General features: G+C 39.1%; 2 protein-coding genes across 3 annotated transcripts; both read right to left on the bottom strand.

The window, feature by feature from the left end:
* Window positions 1-155: 155 nt before the first annotated feature.
* Window positions 156-3,271, bottom strand: cfap20 (cilia and flagella associated protein 20). The gene is made up of 6 exons (XM_020650745.3): window positions 2,981-3,271; window positions 1,615-1,694; window positions 1,402-1,513; window positions 1,104-1,292; window positions 892-1,005; window positions 156-748 (listed from the first exon to the last, which is right to left on the bottom strand). Exons 1-6 carry the CDS (start codon window positions 3,062-3,064, stop codon window positions 743-745), a joined length of 585 nt encoding a protein of 194 aa, XP_020506401.1. The 5' UTR covers window positions 3,065-3,271; the 3' UTR covers window positions 156-742.
* A 2,897-nt stretch (window positions 3,272-6,168) lies between these two features.
* acp2 (acid phosphatase 2, lysosomal) lies at window positions 6,169-15,364 on the bottom strand. Of its 2 annotated transcripts, XM_065952256.1 has the most exons (14): window positions 15,205-15,335; window positions 14,417-14,488; window positions 12,563-12,658; window positions 12,122-12,208; window positions 11,902-11,962; window positions 11,722-11,813; window positions 11,548-11,646; window positions 11,333-11,422; window positions 9,773-9,856; window positions 9,630-9,678; window positions 9,306-9,394; window positions 8,499-8,605; window positions 8,113-8,288; window positions 6,169-8,027 (listed from the first exon to the last, which is right to left on the bottom strand). In XM_065952256.1, exons 2-14 carry the CDS (start codon window positions 14,417-14,419, stop codon window positions 7,882-7,884), a joined length of 1,179 nt encoding a protein of 392 aa, XP_065808328.1. In that variant the 5' UTR covers window positions 14,420-14,488; window positions 15,205-15,335; the 3' UTR covers window positions 6,169-7,881. The 2 variants fall into 2 exon arrangements, with proteins under 2 accessions (XP_065808328.1, XP_020506426.3); XM_020650770.3 differs by lacking the exon at window positions 14,417-14,488 and having other exon boundaries at window positions 15,205-15,364.
* Window positions 15,365-16,353: the final 989 nt, after the last annotated feature.

Raw genomic sequence — 16,353 nt, 5'->3', positions numbered from 1 at the left:
AGGTAGCCGATGTGTCTTGTGTAATACATTGACAACTTGTGTAATGCAATGCTAACAGATGCTGTCTAGGCAGCGTTTTCCTAAGGTACAAAATGCCGTTAAAATGCTCAGACGAGTTCAAAGTAATATCACTTAAATCAGTCAGAACACGTTGGTATCATTCATGACATATTTGTTTTTTATTCATTCAGCTTGATGTTCATCAGTTTGTGTTTCCACTGAGTCTGCTCCTGATATGATTTGAAAATGCAGCTTCAAGTTGAACTGTCATTAATTCTGTTTGTGGACTTTTCTGTGACGCAAAATGTAATGAAATAAATGATTTGCTATTCTTTCATGTAGTATACCAGAGCACAAAGTGAGGAAGGCAAACCAGTTTCAAAGCCTTTTGCCTGAAATGATTTGTGATGTTTGATAAAGATTATTTATATCTGATGGATGGACTCTTTGTATCTGTAAAAACTGCTGTAAAAACGTTTTATTTTAAGCACTAACAAGTGTGTCCTTTGTAAGCATGTAATGTTACTACAATGCAGATACATTCATCAGTTTGTATTGAGAACTGTGAGGACAGGTGAGTCAATAAAAAACGTTATTGTGCATAGTGAAACACAAGGCAACACAAATCTTATACTTCAAAAGAATACAATATCAAAGGTTTTAATTAATCATACGTCTACACACAAAACCTTACAGCTAAACTCCATAGCTGGTCGTGGGGAACAGTGAAGGCTGAGAATCTCTATTGCTGCAAGAAACAAACACAAACGAGTTTTAGAGGAAAGGTTCTCATTTTATGTAACTAAAATAATGCACATGCATGGATTGTGGTAATGAGCGGTTTGATGTTTTGTGTCTACAGTATGTTGTAGTTGAATGTTTGTGTTTCACCTTTGCTTTTTGGTTCTGGACAGGCAGGAAAAGTTTAAACTCTGCTGGGAGCTCATCCTCCGAGTACAGTCTGTCTGAGAAGTACACTCTGCGTATTCGACAGTTAGCGTGGATCTGAGAGGAAAGAGAGAAACTTAGTCATTACTTTAGAGATCATGCAAACATTTAAGTGACAAAAGAATATCTTAGACAGCTGGTCCCCGTCTACTAACCTGCACACGCAGCGTCTCGATGTAATTGGTTCCATAGGCCCTCCTGGTGAAGTCAGACAGATTGAACTGGATCTGGTTCCAGCCGTCGTCTAGCCTCATAGGCATGGTGCAGATAAACGGCTTCACTCGTGTCATGCTTTGATAGTTACTCGCTCGAAACCGCCGGCGAACATTTTTATCGTCTAACACCTGCAAATTGAAAGAGGGGGGCAGAATGTATGGACGGCTTCAAATCTTTGCACATGAAGGAATAATTACAGCATGAACTGTTGGAAGTTTGATGTTTCAGTGGGACTACCTGGACTTCAAAGGTGAAATACTTCTTGAGGTTCTTTATTATCATAACGAGAAAAGGAAGCTTGATGCCCAATGTCTTCTTTGGATCTGCAGGGCATGTTATATATGTAGTACTAAAGGAAACAGAAGGAAGAAAAACAGACAAAGATGGGTCGGTTAGGTTACCGGTGCTTCAATGAGTTGATGTGAGCTGACGTTAGATTGACACACTTACCTGACATTTACCCCCTCAACCTCCAACACCAGTGAGTGGATGTCATTGTCTGTGATTCTCTTGATGTGGCCATTCCTCACCTGTGAACACACACAAATGCATTTTTTTATTAAGGTTCATTCACAGGAAACAAGCTTGATCTTTCTGGTCAAAGACAGCTGTCATCATTATCAGATATTAGTTGATATGCATGCAAGTCCATATAAATGCATTGATGTATAAATTGGCCATAATAATATCAAGAAACTGCACGACAGAAATGCTATAGGAGAGTTAGTTCTGAGATACTTTCATCATCATTTCCGATGATAAATTGTTGTGCTCTGCTCATATTTTTCATCTTTGCGAATTAAAATTGGTAGTGACTTCCAAAAACAATCTGTCAATTAAGATGATCATGGAGAAGATAAGATAATACTTTATTTATCCCAAAACGGGGAAATTTACAGTGTTACGGCAGCAAAGAGCAAAAATTGCCAACAGAAAGTGAACACAGTACAATTTAAATAAAATAAAAAATTAACAATGTACAAAAAAATAGATAGATACTAAAAATATATTTTTTTTAAATGAAAAATAAAAAATATATATATTTTTTAAATGTCAAGAAAGCTGTCAGTTCGATCATTTAAATCTGCTAACTATTGAAACATGTAAGTTAATGGCAAACTGTTTTATACAATTATGTTGTTGCTATTCGTATCTGTTGCTAAGCAAAAGCTTCTTCCGGTGTTATGGTTTAACAACTCTATTGCTTCTTTTTTTAATAAATATGTGATGATGAGTAGTTTTACATTTTAATAGAAACTCAACATAGAGCCATTCGTTAGCACACTAAATATATATTAATATTTACAGTCTATGGACACTATCCGTCTTCAACATCTGCTGTAACTACAACCACAGACGTATCCGGCCGAAGGTCACCAGTTAACACGGTCACTCTTTAAACCGTAACACCTGTGGACAGATAAACTGGTGCTTGTGATCGTTAATTAAGACTGTGTTTAGTTGAAATATAGTTTAACGTGGCAAACTAACACCAAATATCTACAGAGAAAGAACATGTAATCGCTAATGAATGGTGTCGTAGTAAATATATCAGGGGGTTTAACTTTAATTTGTTCTTAGCTCAAACAGTTTCTCCTTTTTTAGGCAAAATGCTGTAATGAGCCTCAAATGGAGCTAAAACAAGCTTTCTCAGCTGCTTTAAAACTGCTTCAAAACTGCTTCCAAACCAATATACAGCAGCGATTATAGGTTTCATATGATCAAACAGTATTAAAACATATTATGCGACTTAGCTTTAGCATGACAGGCTACGGAAGCTAAAAAGATTGGGTTCAGATTCTAAAACGCTGCTTACCTTTTTATCCCATATCTGAAGAGGTTTACTGCCGATGCTGTATAAAATAGACAGGAAGCCGCTCTGAAATGTGTTTTTAAACATCTTGAGGGTAGCTAGTTCACAGTCGTGTTTCACATGTGTTTAATCCACTGACACCGTTGCTAACGCGAGTTGCGTTTGTTTACAGATTCGGTTTCCGTCCCAACGCTTTTTGGTTCCGTGTAATACAAACAAAACGTTCCGCTGCGTGAAATTAAAACGTTTCAGTGAAACAGAATTGAGATATGTCGTGTGTTTGTTTGACTCAAATATCTCTCATTTAATCTGTAAAACGTAAGTAGAGTAGTTGTTACTTCTTTATTACGGTGTTGCTAGGGAGAGGAACCTTTTGACGTTGTTCACGTCGGTTTCTAAACGCTGACGTATCCCGGTTGCCGTAGCAACAAAAAGCCTGACTAATGTTTTTTCCAGAGCAATGTACAATTTTCAAATTTTTGTCCGCCACCTTTGATAGCACATTTGATCTGCTTTATAATTGTGTGTTCTTCATGAGACATAGCATATTTTATAGATTTTCGTTTGTATAATGTTGTAAAATTCACAACTTTATTTGGACGCCATAATCCACATAGGTCTATTATTAGTGCTTGTTGATAATGGGCCATCTAACCAAATAGGCTACTTGTATGAATATGTATTCTCTTTTTTATGTTATTGAGCACGACGGCTTAAAGGGGCGGGGTCCATAAAAAAACAGTATTTTTTTCAAGTTTAATTTTATGATTCATATAACTGTAAATATTAAATGCCTCTTGATAAAATATGAAAAAAAAAAAAAAACTTCACATTACCAAGTAGCTATATATTAATGATTCACTATTTTTTTTAAGAACATTATTGTACTGTTTATCAAAGTGACATGGAATTATTGCTATGCTGAAAACTGTTAAAGATTTTTTTTTTTTTTAAAGGATATAAATCAATCTGATTTAAAGATGCAGTCATACAACCGCTACAGGATTTCTGTTAAAAGCCAAATATAAGTTCACAAACTAATTACATTTGTCAGATCTCCCAGCCTTGCCCGGTAAATTCAGTATGTACAAAAGATTTACAAAAAGTGTTGGGCAGGCAATTTAAACCTTAAATCCAGTAACTGTATCTAGAAAGATCCTTCACATTAACAACTACATTTCAGAACTTATTTTGTCCCACTTAAATGTCTTTAAAAGTTTGACATCCTTCCTCTCTGTCTCCAACACGCTACACTGTTGTAGGGACTATATTTTGTTTTGTCCTCAAACCCTTTCAGTGTCGGACCACCCTGGAGATAACTTTAAATAAACTTTATGTAAAACCAAGATGAATTAAAACCGCAAGCGGTGATGAAGGGCCCTCGCACGCCTCTGTATGTCAGGGTGTTTCGCGACCACGGGAGTGCAGCAGCAGCTTAACGTGGCTAAGCAGCAGGCCGTGCAGTTCGATTTGTCTAAAAGTCGTAGTACTGGCATGTTGAAATAGGCAACGTAATGAAGATCACGTAAAATGTCTGTGTTCAGAGGCCAACCCTGATCATACAAGTGAAATTTCAATCAGATCAGACAAAGTATATAGGATGTAGTACTTAGTCCTTGCAGTAGGGGGCGCTATGGTTGAAGTTGACTATTGTTGTGTCAATGTGTTTAGAGGCCAACCCTGATCATACCTGTGAAATTTGAAGCAGATCAGACATAGAATCTGAGATGCAGTACCGCCTCTTTCCAGTAGGGGGCGCTATGTTAATAGCATAATTGTATTAGGTTAGATGTGATCATGCCAGTACTGACATTGTTCATGGGAAATTTTGAGCAAATCTGACATTGTATATGGGAGGTAGTACTTATACTTTGCAGTAGGGGGCGCTATGGTTAAACTTTGTTATTGTTTTGGGATGGTGTTCAGAAGCCAACCCTGATCATACCTATGTAATTTCAAGAAGATCAAAGTATATAAGAGTTACAGCCACTTCCTGTTTGATGGCGATGTGATTTGTGGACTTCCTGTTGCGTTTTGGGAGTGGGTTGAGGAGGCTTTTTTGTAGGTTTTGTCATGTTGGAAATGCATAGTAAAATTCAGAATTGTAGGTTCAATGTGCTGCAGGGGCTGAATGTTTGAAATATTGTAGGGGGCGCCACTGAGCCATTAAGCCACGCCCACTCAAACGGTATAAGATGTTTGACTTTACTACCAGGATTACATGTATGAAGTTTCAGGACAGTACGACTATGTTAAGCCCGTGAAAAAACTACTTCCTGTTTGTTGGCGAGCGACGCGTCCGTATGGTGACAGCGTTGGACGTAGGCGTTTGAGCTTGAAAGTGTTGTATGGCCAAGGTGTTAGCATAGTCTACACCAATTTTGAGGGGAAAATGAGCTACCGTGTAGCAATGGCTAATGCTAATTGAGAAGCAGTAACTTCCTGTTGTCAACAGGTGGCGCTGTGACTAATCAAAAAATGTCAATCATGGATGTGTTCAGGGCGGGTCCTGTATCATGCATGAGAAATTGTAATATAATTGAACACTAGATGGCAGAAATATAAGCATTTACTTTTTTGGCAACTTGCCAAAACGTTAAAAAAACTTCAAACACACGCCACGGCCACGCCCTTTGACAAAATAATATGCAGCGCACAACGAGATATGTTGAGCCTGTCTAGAACGCACTGACACTGAGTTTGCGCCGATCAGATGAGCACCCTCGGGCAAGATCCTTCAACTAGGAAGGCTGAAATCTGCGATTTTGACCATTATCGTGAAATTCAAGTTTAATTTGTGGACTTCCTGTCGGGTTTTTTGAAACGCTGCAAGATGATTTTTAGTCCATCCTGACGAGCTTAATATGCATACCAATTTTTGAGTGTACGTGAAAAAAACCTTTATGGGGAGGCCATTTTGAAAATTTCAAGGGGGCGCCACTGAGCCATTTTGCGAATTTGTTTTTACGAAACCACCAACATATCAAATTTTTCACGAGACCTGATGACCGTGGAAAGTTTGGTGAGTTTTCGGGCATGTTCAGGCCCTCAAAAGTGGCTGCAAAGTGGCGGAACAATATAAAAATAAAAATAATAATAATCGCTAAGGTTTCAAGAGGGTCCTCACACGGTTCGTGCTCGGGCCCTAATTATGTTCTTTGTTGTGTTGTAGATCTGCAAACAGCATGTGCCATGATTGATCATTTATTTAAAACAAGTTGACACATTCTTTGAGTCCCATCGATCACTTCATACAGCATGACATGAAATTCAAGCAATTAACACAATTAAAGCAATGTTTGTATTTTTTGTATTCTCCATAGATTATTTAAACATTGTGCATATTCAATTCAAAGACCTTCATCTTTATTATGACTTGATTAAGATTTAAAAGTCACATATTCTCCTCCTCTTCAACATATGTAAATAAGTTTCTTGTTCTAAATCCACTCTGATCCTGTATTTGATCATGTCTTTAAACCCCTCTATTTCAGCCCTGCTCAGAACAGACTGTTTGTGTCTGTACCTTTAAATATGTAAATGAGCTGTGTCTGACCACACCCCCTCTCTGGAAGGGCTTGGGTGTACTCGGTCTTTCTCGCTCCATGTTCTATTGTTTACGGTGAGAAGGCAGACTCAGAGGGCAGAACAAACACCTAGCTGTGGGAGTGTCACCCACCTGGGGGAGGGGCTACTGCCCTTTGTGATGTCATGAAGGGAACATCTCCAAATGGCTTGTTTCAGCACACGTTTTCTGAAAAGTGGAGCAGGCAAAAGACGGAGAGGATGGACTAGAGACACATATTAGTGTTAGAGGAACATGGAGAAGTGGATTTTATGTGACCTTTAAACTGCAATAGCTCAAAGTCTACCATCCTCAGTTTCTGATTTTCTTGAAAAGCGTTTAATATCAGCTCTGCATCAAAAATGTGATTAGTTCAAAGACAAAACAGATTTTTATGTTTCAAAAAATTCAAAGCTGTTTTTAAAAAAAAAATTTTTTTAAAGAAGCTATTCAGATCCTAAAACACAAATGTTAAGGTTTCCAGTTTTCAAATAGACTGACTTGATTCTTGTTGACACACAGAAGAAGAGTCCCGCCTTTCCGGAGGTCAAAAGTCTTGCTGAGTGAAGACACCACTGAGCTGTTGCTTTACTCAAACACAGCGTTTTAGAGACTCCAACTCAAAGTACCTGACCTTCCACAAAGAACACTTCAATCAGAAGAAATAAAGAAAGGTTTTGAAAATGTTGAAGGCAGCTCGGTGGTTAGGCCTCAGAGTGAGCACAGACACTGAACACAAAAAGGTAAACTTACACACGGACATATGCAATCTTTAATAACAGAAGTGATCAGACTAGTGTTGTAGTACTTGGTCTTGTCTTGGTCTCAGACTTGGTGGACTCCAGGTTTTAAATCAAGACCAAAGCACCCATTCTAAAACAAATAATGATTTCTATTCATTTGGAGTTTGATTTTTTTTTTGCCCCTCGGTTCCAGCCGCAGCCTTCCCTGTGCTACGGACACAAGATATTGATTTAGTTATTTAAGCTCTGGGTCTCAGAGCACTCTGATTCAGGTGTGTCCTGGTCTTGACTACTGTCCATGTTTTTAAATCATGAGCTTGATTGGCTGACAGCGAGTTAACATGCTACGTGTTGTCTCTGCTGTTAGCTCGATGTGGGAATCAGCTGGTCCTTAAACATGGTCTCAGTTTAGAGTCCTGTAGGTAGGTCCATTTTGGTTAAAACTCACCTTTCACAAAAGAAATAAACAAAACAAAAACCATGTTGGAACTGGATCCTACAGAGTCCATCAAAGAGGTCTTTCAGAGTTCACCGTCATCACTGCTTTCCCATGACACGAGGCTCGTCGATCTCCTAGGGAGGAGCTTGTACTCCTGTCAGGAGTCCTCTCCTACTTCCTGGTTGATCACATGTTGGTATCCCCGAGTGCTCATTGGCTCTTTCTGCCAACAAATAACGCCAAGGAGGAGGGCGATGAGGAGGAGGAGGAGACAGCCGGACAGCGCCAGGCTGATGATGACTTCTGAAAGACAGAAAAAAGAAGGATAAAGAGAGATGGAGGAGGGGAACAAAAGGACTTTCTGAGGTGTAGTGTGTGAAAACGTCACCTGTATCTCTCCTCTCTGAAGGCAGCTGACACTCCTTGTCCCGGTCTTCTGAAATAGACGGCTTTGTAATCCTTACAAAGTCCTCTAGGGGGCAGTGAAGGGAACAGCCGGGTAACTGCACAGGGTACGGCTCCACTGAGCTGTCGTTACGGTAAAACATCAACACTGAAGCAGAACTGAAAGAAGACACAGAGAGAGGGAGACAGAGACAGGGGTAATAAGATTTATTTATATTCAGAGCTGAAATCAATCAGTTAATACTTTTAGTTTTAATTCAGAGGTTTATCTCTGGAAAGAAATATTTGTCATTATATGTTTCCTCTCTTTCTGTCATCAGCTTCTTAATTATGTTGTAAACATGTCAGTATCCTGTGTGTGTGTTTTACCCATTCTCATCCTTGTACAGCTCAAATATATGACAGGAGGCGTACGGCGGTTGTTTCCCGTTGTACACGTTCAGGCTCCACTGCAGCGCGGCCACAGTGGTGTCATGCTGTAAAGAAACACACATTGAACATTAATGAAACAAGAAGTTTATGGAACACTAACTAAGAAAACCAAGGTCATGACTTTGTGTAAAATAGAGCCCGATCGTCCCTTTAGGTGCACCGTAGATAAGTGTCTCCCTACAGTCGCAGTGATGGAAAAGAACTTGTGTCTCAGCTGACGAGTCCAAAGTAGTTAAGTTATTGCTGTCGCCTTCGATCTACCAGAAGGTCCTTACTTCATTTCAAAATAAAAGCAGGGTTGATTTAAAGCAGCAAGTAAAGAACTCTGAGCTATTTTTTTTTTTTAACTCTTTTAATTTCTTTACTTTAATTTCTTTATTTTTTTAATTTCAATTCATTTCATTTGAATTATTTTTATTTGAACATATTTTCAGATTTAATAATTTCAGCGATTTTTTTATTTTCTATTCTAATGTTTCTTTTCTTTGCTGTCATGATGCTTTTATCTTGTGTGAAGCACTTTGAATTGCCTTATTGTTGAAATGTGCGACATAAATAAACTTGCCTTGCCTTGAGCTTGAGACAGTCAAATTATGGAATTTCCAAAAAATGCGACCAATCGCTTTTAACTATTGAAATTTAGCGATTATTGGTGATAAAACTTTGTTTGAATCTAGCTCACAGTGTTACCTGAAAGAAACTCTAAATACATTGTCATAGAGCTTGTCATGTCAACTTGCTTACCGCTGACAGCATCATCAATTTGAGTTTATTTTTGGGGTCTGGGACAGCCATCTTGGAAATGTTCTGCACTATTTCACCCAGAAGGATTCCTGGAAAACAAACAAAAGATTTAAGTCTCCTTCAAACAAACAGTCATATTTTACAGTATTCCCTTTGTCAATAAATCAAAACTGAAAACAAAAATCAATCTGTGACCTGTTGTGTGCATCAGAGTCCAAACAACACTCTTTAAAAAAGCTTAATGTTATAGCAATGATTAAACAGATAAAACACATTGTTCTGATTTCCTCTCCGGCTGATCTTGTCTGATGGTCGTCTTCTTACCTCCCTGCAGACGGCTTTTTTCTTGAGGATTGTGGACCCCGAAAAATACCTGTGAATATTGAACAAACAGATTTGAAAAATAAAACTGTTCTGAGACGGCAAAACTCCTCAACAAAACGATAACAATTGCTGCAAAGTTTTACCTTAAATCCAAAATCTTTAAGGAAACGGAGCTTTTGCATGACTTCAGGAGTGACCCAGTCTGGAGCTGACTTGTTGTGACGGGACTGAAATCACACACAAATACACACAGTTGTAGATCATTGAAGTCGGTCGATTCTAAAATATTCCAGTAGAAAACAGACTTTGTGTAATGTGTGAGTTGGACGAAGTTGAAACGGAGTCCCATTTTCTTTTACATTGTAGAAAATCTGATGATTTAAGAGAATTATTGTTTCATGAAGTAAAATCAGAGCTGTTGCTCTACCTCCCCTCACTAAAGGAGGAACGCCAAAGAAAGCAGTCCTCTAACTGCAACTATCTCTCACACTGTTGACCTCAGTGACCCAGTTTAACTCGTTTTAAAGTGGTAATTACCCATGAATATTAGTTTAAAAATAGTGATAAGTCTGGATCATATTTGTGCTCACGCTGTCCTTTAGAGCCTCGCTGATTTCCATGTGAACACGGATGTGAAACTGTAAGAACATGTTTCTCTGAAAAGGTCAAACTAACTGCTAATTTAGTAGAAAACATCTAAATAAGCAGAAGTCTACAATTAACTTTGTTCACGTCTGAAACTTAGACTATGTATAAGAAATGGACGTAGCAACTGTGACATCATCGATTGGTCTGTGATCTACCATTTTGAAGCCTCATGTTGATCATCACCGTTTCGATTTTTTCACCAAAAAAAAAAGTTACCATATGTGCCCAACAGGGTGGTACACCTCTGTGGAAGCTGCTTGTCAATCATAGAAAGCCACGCCCTTCTTTTAGGTCTTTACTCTAAATGGGACCAAAATGTTCCTGACAACATATTTTTTTCATTATCAATAGATTCCGAGGTTGTGATTTAAACCATAAACTTATTGGAGAAAAAGTTCACAAAAAGTGAGTAAATAAAGTAAGAGGTACGCCTTTTTAACTTTGTTTCATTCAGCTCAGCTGCCCCCTGCTGGCCATTAGAAAGAAAGCAGGTTGAAGGCACTTCAGCAAGTCGTTCACGTTTGATACCAGGAGGTTGCAAACACTTCCTGTACTTAAATAATATTCCAAAAGAACACAAAAATAACTAAGATTATTTTCAGAAGTGAATTATTTTAATTAATTGGCTGTAACTTAAAAGCCTTAAATAGTTTATACATTATAAACATGATGCAGTCTAATGAACACATCATTGATCCATATCGCTCCTGATTAAATTCTATACTTCCTCTTCTTATAACAATATATTTCTAAGGGAGCTGATGTTAGCCTGTAGGCTATCTTGAGAGGGGCCGTTCACTGAGCCTCTCAGGGGCCCAGCTCCATTCTGCAGGCAGGCCTGAGGGAAGTCATGTCACATGATCACAACTGGAGTTCAACACTTCCTGTTTTTCCAATTAACAACACCTCTTTGGTTATACAAATATGCACTGTCATTACAAAAGGTCAAAGGGAGTTCTAATACAAGAAATATTTCTTCACCGCAACCAAATGGGTGAAATAACTCTTTCCTCACTTCGACTGTGAAGTTCCTGTGTGTGTGTGTGTGTTCTCACCTCACAGAACAGTGTGTCGTGCACGCTCCAGACTGACTCCACATCGGTTTTATTTAATCCAGTTTTGTCCCTCACAAACTCGATAAAGTCCTGAAGAGAGGAACACAGGTCAAAGGTCATTTCAAGTTCATAAGAGGAGCGCAAACAACTACTGTAGAGTTAAGAAGTTAAACCCCTCGGGACGTAAACACTGGCCCTCAGCTTCCTGACTTTACCTGGTATGAGGTGGTGACGTTGAGGAACTCCTCCGCCTGCTCGGTCTCAGTCATCAGCAGCTCATAGCGAGGACAGTCATGTCTGGGGAAAGAGAGAAGCTACAAGAAGAGGAGGGATGTTCAGACAAAGGTTTACAGGAAGCATTTCTACAAATATAGATAATATGGACGTACTTTCTCTTCACTTTGTGGGACTGTGTGAACCGGGATCGGCTGCCACTGTAAGTCTGTCTTGAAGACCTGCTGACCAGTGGGCGGGTACAGACCTGGAGGACAGAAGTAGAGGTTCACATGAGGAAGAAAAATAACTAAAACATGAGAGACATTTGAGGTAGGAGGAAGAGGAGGTGGGACCTGCGAGGTTGGCCTCAGCACTCATGAGGGTGCGATCGTAGTCCGTGCTCCGGACTGATATCTGAGGACAAACGAGATGTTGATTTAGTGTTTGACAAAAAACTGCGAGAAGCTAACTGAGGCTAATCATCGATCATGTTCAACATTCCAGCACAAGTTTGAACCCTGCTGACACCCAGGTGTAAGGAGGGTCACAGTCAGTGTGTGAGGGTCAGCATACCTCGTGTCGTTCATAGGACTCGTTGAGGAATCCTTTGTATCGGTTTCTGAAGAACTGGCCCAGGTTGAAGTGCTGCCTCATCCCCTCCTGAAACACAAGAGAGGAAGCGTTACCCTCCTGGGGCTGTTTGGACAAAGACTCCTATATGCTCCTAGTGACAATTCTCTCTTCTTAGAATGTCCCCCTAAAGTTCAGACTACATCATTGTAAAGAAGAAAGTTACTCATAAAGCTTCCTCGCCCTTCAGCGAGCTCCTCAGGTGTCAAACTGTGAGGAGGAGTGAGGAGGAAATGGAGAAATATTCATCAAACACCACATGAAGATGAAAAAAAAGGAGTTGATGATAAATAGAGCTTATATGTTAAATAATGATCATGTTATTCAAGAGTAGATGAATAATCTGAATGAATACTTTGTGATAAGTGTAAAGGCAGATTGTACCTGTGAGAGCTGTCCAAAGCCCTGTGGCCAAGCGGATTCTTGGTACGGGTCTGTAGGGTAGGCTTTGACTGGGGAGCGGTCACCATGTCGAAACAACTGGAAGAGAGAGAGAGAGAGGCTACCCTTCGAATGTGCAATCACAGAAATATACAGAACATCAGTGTGTTACATTCAGAATCAGAATCAGAATCAGAATCAGGGTTTATTACCAAGTACATTTACACATACAAGGAATTTGACTTGGTGTATTGGTGCTAAACAATTAACAAGGAAATAAAGCAGAACTAGCAACAACTTAAATAATACAGTATAAGAAGATATTACAATATATAAAGTAGAAATAAAAAAATATATAAAATAAAAAACAAAAAATGTACAAAAGGTGCAATGTAGGAGCTGTGCAGTGGACTATGAGGAAAAACAAATTCTGAGGTAAGGTCAGCATTTTGGAAACTCCTGCTTCCTGGTTGTCTCCTCCTGGTCTGATAAAAGTTTTACATTCTGCCATTTGGTGTTTAGAAGATGTGTCTGGTTTGGTATGAGCAGAATCACTGTGGGAACAGTATGAGGTTGATGTTTCAGCAGCTAGCAGATAACGCTCTTACAGCCAGATACAGACTGAACAAATAAACATGACTTCTGTTTGACTTCATCTGAACACTTTAAAGAAGACATCATTCTTACACCTAACTGAGCTGATGATTTCCCCTTTAATACATGTTTAAACATTAGTCATGTCCTCTGAAACAGAGCCTGGTTTAATCTGTGTCACGGTCTGTTGTCCAGTCAGCTGATGTTTTCACAGCGTCTGTCACGCTCTGTAAATCATATGTCAGCCACAGGTTTAAAAAAAACAAATCAGCAGCAGTCATTTTAAACTGCAGAGTATCCAGACAGATTTAAGATGTTAGAAAAAAACAACTAAGAGAAATATAGTTTCATTTCTGAGAACAAAGTCAAGATGAGGTGTGAGGCATGTTAACAAGATTTTTTTCATTTCAGTGTCAGGAGTAAGAATAAACCAAGAGGAGTTTTATTATTGAAGTCAAAATGACACTTCAGAACTTCCTCTCTCTCCTGCATGCTACAGGGTCGAAACAGGAAGTGGTTCAGGTTCCTGAATTGAAGTGGTTCATTTTGACAGTACATCAAGAAGCCAGTTCAGAAAGGATTGCTAGTCAAGCAGAACTAGTTTCCAGTTTCGTTCCGCGAGCTAAAAGAGAAGTGTGTTTGTGGTCGGGGGTGAAGAGCATGCATGACTGATCCGTCCAGAAGAGCAGAAAAAGAGTGTGAACTCTATTTGAAAGCTCCTTTTCAAACTCCTAATCTACATATTGATCTATTCTGTCAAATGGGGCAGCTGGTTAAGAATAAGAGGAGTATCAAACTACTTTTACATTAGTGTGTTGACCTTTGACCTCAACCCCTTTCAGCGTCAAACTCAAACTCAGTGACATGCAAGACACGCAAGTTTGTGGATTTAACAAGGGGAAACATGACTGCAACGGATTTCATTTCAATTCTCACATGTGTGACAGATTCCATGTCTGTGACGCAAGAACAAAAAAATGGAATAGAGGGAGGGAAACAAAACCCTGCTTGTCCAATCTCCAATACCACCTTGCACTAAAGTATCACCAAAACTGTCATTTCAAAAGCTGCTGTGCGAGCTGGGGCCGGAGTAATCCCTCTGAGTCTGCAGCATGACATTATCACCCTCTATCTCTAAACATTGCATAGGGAAATCTAAGCCCATTGAAATGCACAGAAGACTGAGAGAAAAATTGCAAATATGCAAAAGTGATGCTTAACTCTGAGGGGATTATTCAACATTCAAACCATGCATACATTCACCATTTATCATTGAAGACCCAAGAACTATCTGAAGCCAAAAGGAGAGTGCCATCGCTGTGGAAATCAGGAAAGCTGTGACACAAATACAAGAGGCATTCACATTGCATCCTTGAATTTCATCTCAGTTCCCCTCACTGTGTCCTGTCACTAAGGTGTCAAACCTTCAGGGAGGTTTCTGCATAACACAAATATAAAGATATACGACAAGAAACGCCTCATAGGAATGACTTAACCTACAGAATATCAACGTAGCAGACATGTGCTTTTTCCCTAAGTGTTGTTACAGCTGACCGAGGAGTTTTCTGACAGTGACAATGCTACACCTTGTTTCCCCACATTTTTGTCATGTAAGTAGAATAGACAGGTCTAACAGGTTAAGGCTGACACTTTAACTGGGAAGCAGTAACAGAAACATGAGAGTTCACAAGTCCTCACTTGATTTATTCAAAGTGTCGGCTAAGCTAGTTCCTATTTTCTAACGCTTTGTATAGCAGACAAGCGGGTCAAATTAAACATGAAATTTGTTTCTTTTAACTAAATTAAATCTTCTAGCCGGATTTAAGGCAAGCCGAATTTGTTGAAATACAAATTACTTTCTGGTAGATTAAATTCCTGTGCAGACACATTCACATGTGAACAAATAACAAGCGAAAACACAAAACTTCCTACATTTTGAACGCGGTTCCGTGAGCGTCTGTTTACCCCCTTAAGAGAAAACGGGGAGAGTTGCAGCAGCAGGGTTCAACACAGCTACAGTGGCGTTATACAAAATGGTTATTATTACTCACCACAGTCACGTATACTAGTTTTCCTTGTGCTACAGCTTCTCCACAGAGAAAGCTCAATGTTATAAGAAACAGCGACGAAGCGGACACCATGTTTCCGTCTTACAGTCGGGCTAACCTGTGTTTGCTATGGTGGAAAGTGTCTTTCCTTACAAGGGGGTTATCTAGTCTGTTCAATCAAGCTCGCCATTGTATGGTCACTCAAGACAGTTTCGGAAGTCCGAGCATTAAACGTGACGCATTACTTTTTACAAAAACAGAAAAGAATGAAGGTCAACGGAGTGTTTACAAGACACAATGTGGCTAGCTGCTACTTTTTAATGGATATTTCTGAATTTTCGACCACATTCAAGTTCGTGAAAATAACACGTAGTTGAGCGTGTATTTTATTTTGAAATTTAAGCCGGCGTATCGTTGGCTAACTTGATTAAAAAAAAAAGAATTAAAAAAAAAAGAGAGAGTAACCGGAAGTGACGAGGTCCAAGCTTTGTGCTCGCTTGTCAACAGTCCCAAGATTTCTCAGGTGTTGCAGTGCACTGTGAAGAATACTTTGACATTTGGACCTCGCGTCAACAATGTTGAGTTCAATTAAATATTATGTAACTCTGTTTATTAGATGAATTTAAATCGGTGCCTTTAGCATTAACAGCCCACAGACTAGAGGAAGTCTTCTATCAGTTCAAATTTCCCTCGAAAACTCTCCATCAAATGTTTAACATTTGTATATATGATCTGACTGGAGCAAAATAATGTTTTAACATAAACAATAATTGAGATGAACAGTTTCCCTTATTAATATTTAAACTTTGTAAATCATGGATTTCCCAAAACGTGACTAAAGGCTTTGTTCAATTTCTTGGAAGAGTCTGGTTTACAAAAACATTTCACAGAACACAGGTTCCCGTTTTCCCCCTCAGCCACTAGAAGTCAGTGTTGTGTTAAATCAATGCACCTCCCTTCTTATGCCACACTGCTGCTCTGTGTTTGCTCTGTGTGTGAGGATCACTAAGCCTGGATCTTACCGTCAATCTGATCTTAATCTACCTTTTTCATTATCACAAAAACTATATAAAAAAAAAAAATCGTGTTTTTCTGTACTCTGCTCATCTTGGTTATGAGATGATAGTTTGTGCCAAAGATGAAGGATTAACT

Source organism: Labrus bergylta, chromosome 24, assembly GCF_963930695.1.
Source record: "Labrus bergylta chromosome 24, fLabBer1.1, whole genome shotgun sequence".
Classification (NCBI taxonomy): Eukaryota; Metazoa; Chordata; class Actinopteri; order Labriformes; family Labridae; genus Labrus; species Labrus bergylta.
Note: the sequence above shows the minus strand (reverse complement) of the source record. Positions and strands in the feature narration are given on the sequence as shown.

Coding starts and splice junctions, on each gene's coding strand:
- acp2 (XM_020650770.3), bottom strand. CDS start 15,294: ATGGTGTCCGCTTCGTCGCTGTTTCTTATAACATTGAGCTTTCTCTGT. Junction 11,814..11,901: donor TGCTGAGGCCAACCTCGCAG/GTCCCACCTCCT, acceptor TCTGTCCTCCAG/GTCTGTACCCGCCCACTGGT. Junction 9,395..9,629: donor AAAAAGCCGTCTGCAGGGAG/GTAAGAAGACGA, acceptor TTTGTTTTCCAG/GAATCCTTCTGGGTGAAATA.
- cfap20 (XM_020650745.3), bottom strand. CDS start 3,064: ATGTTTAAAAACACATTTCAGAGCGGCTTCCTGTCTATTTTATACAGC. Junction 1,695..2,980: donor TTCAGATATGGGATAAAAAG/GTAAGCAGCGTT, acceptor GTGTGTTCACAG/GTGAGGAATGGCCACATCAA. Junction 1,293..1,401: donor ATTTCACCTTTGAAGTCCAG/GTAGTCCCACTG, acceptor TTCAATTTGCAG/GTGTTAGACGATAAAAATGT.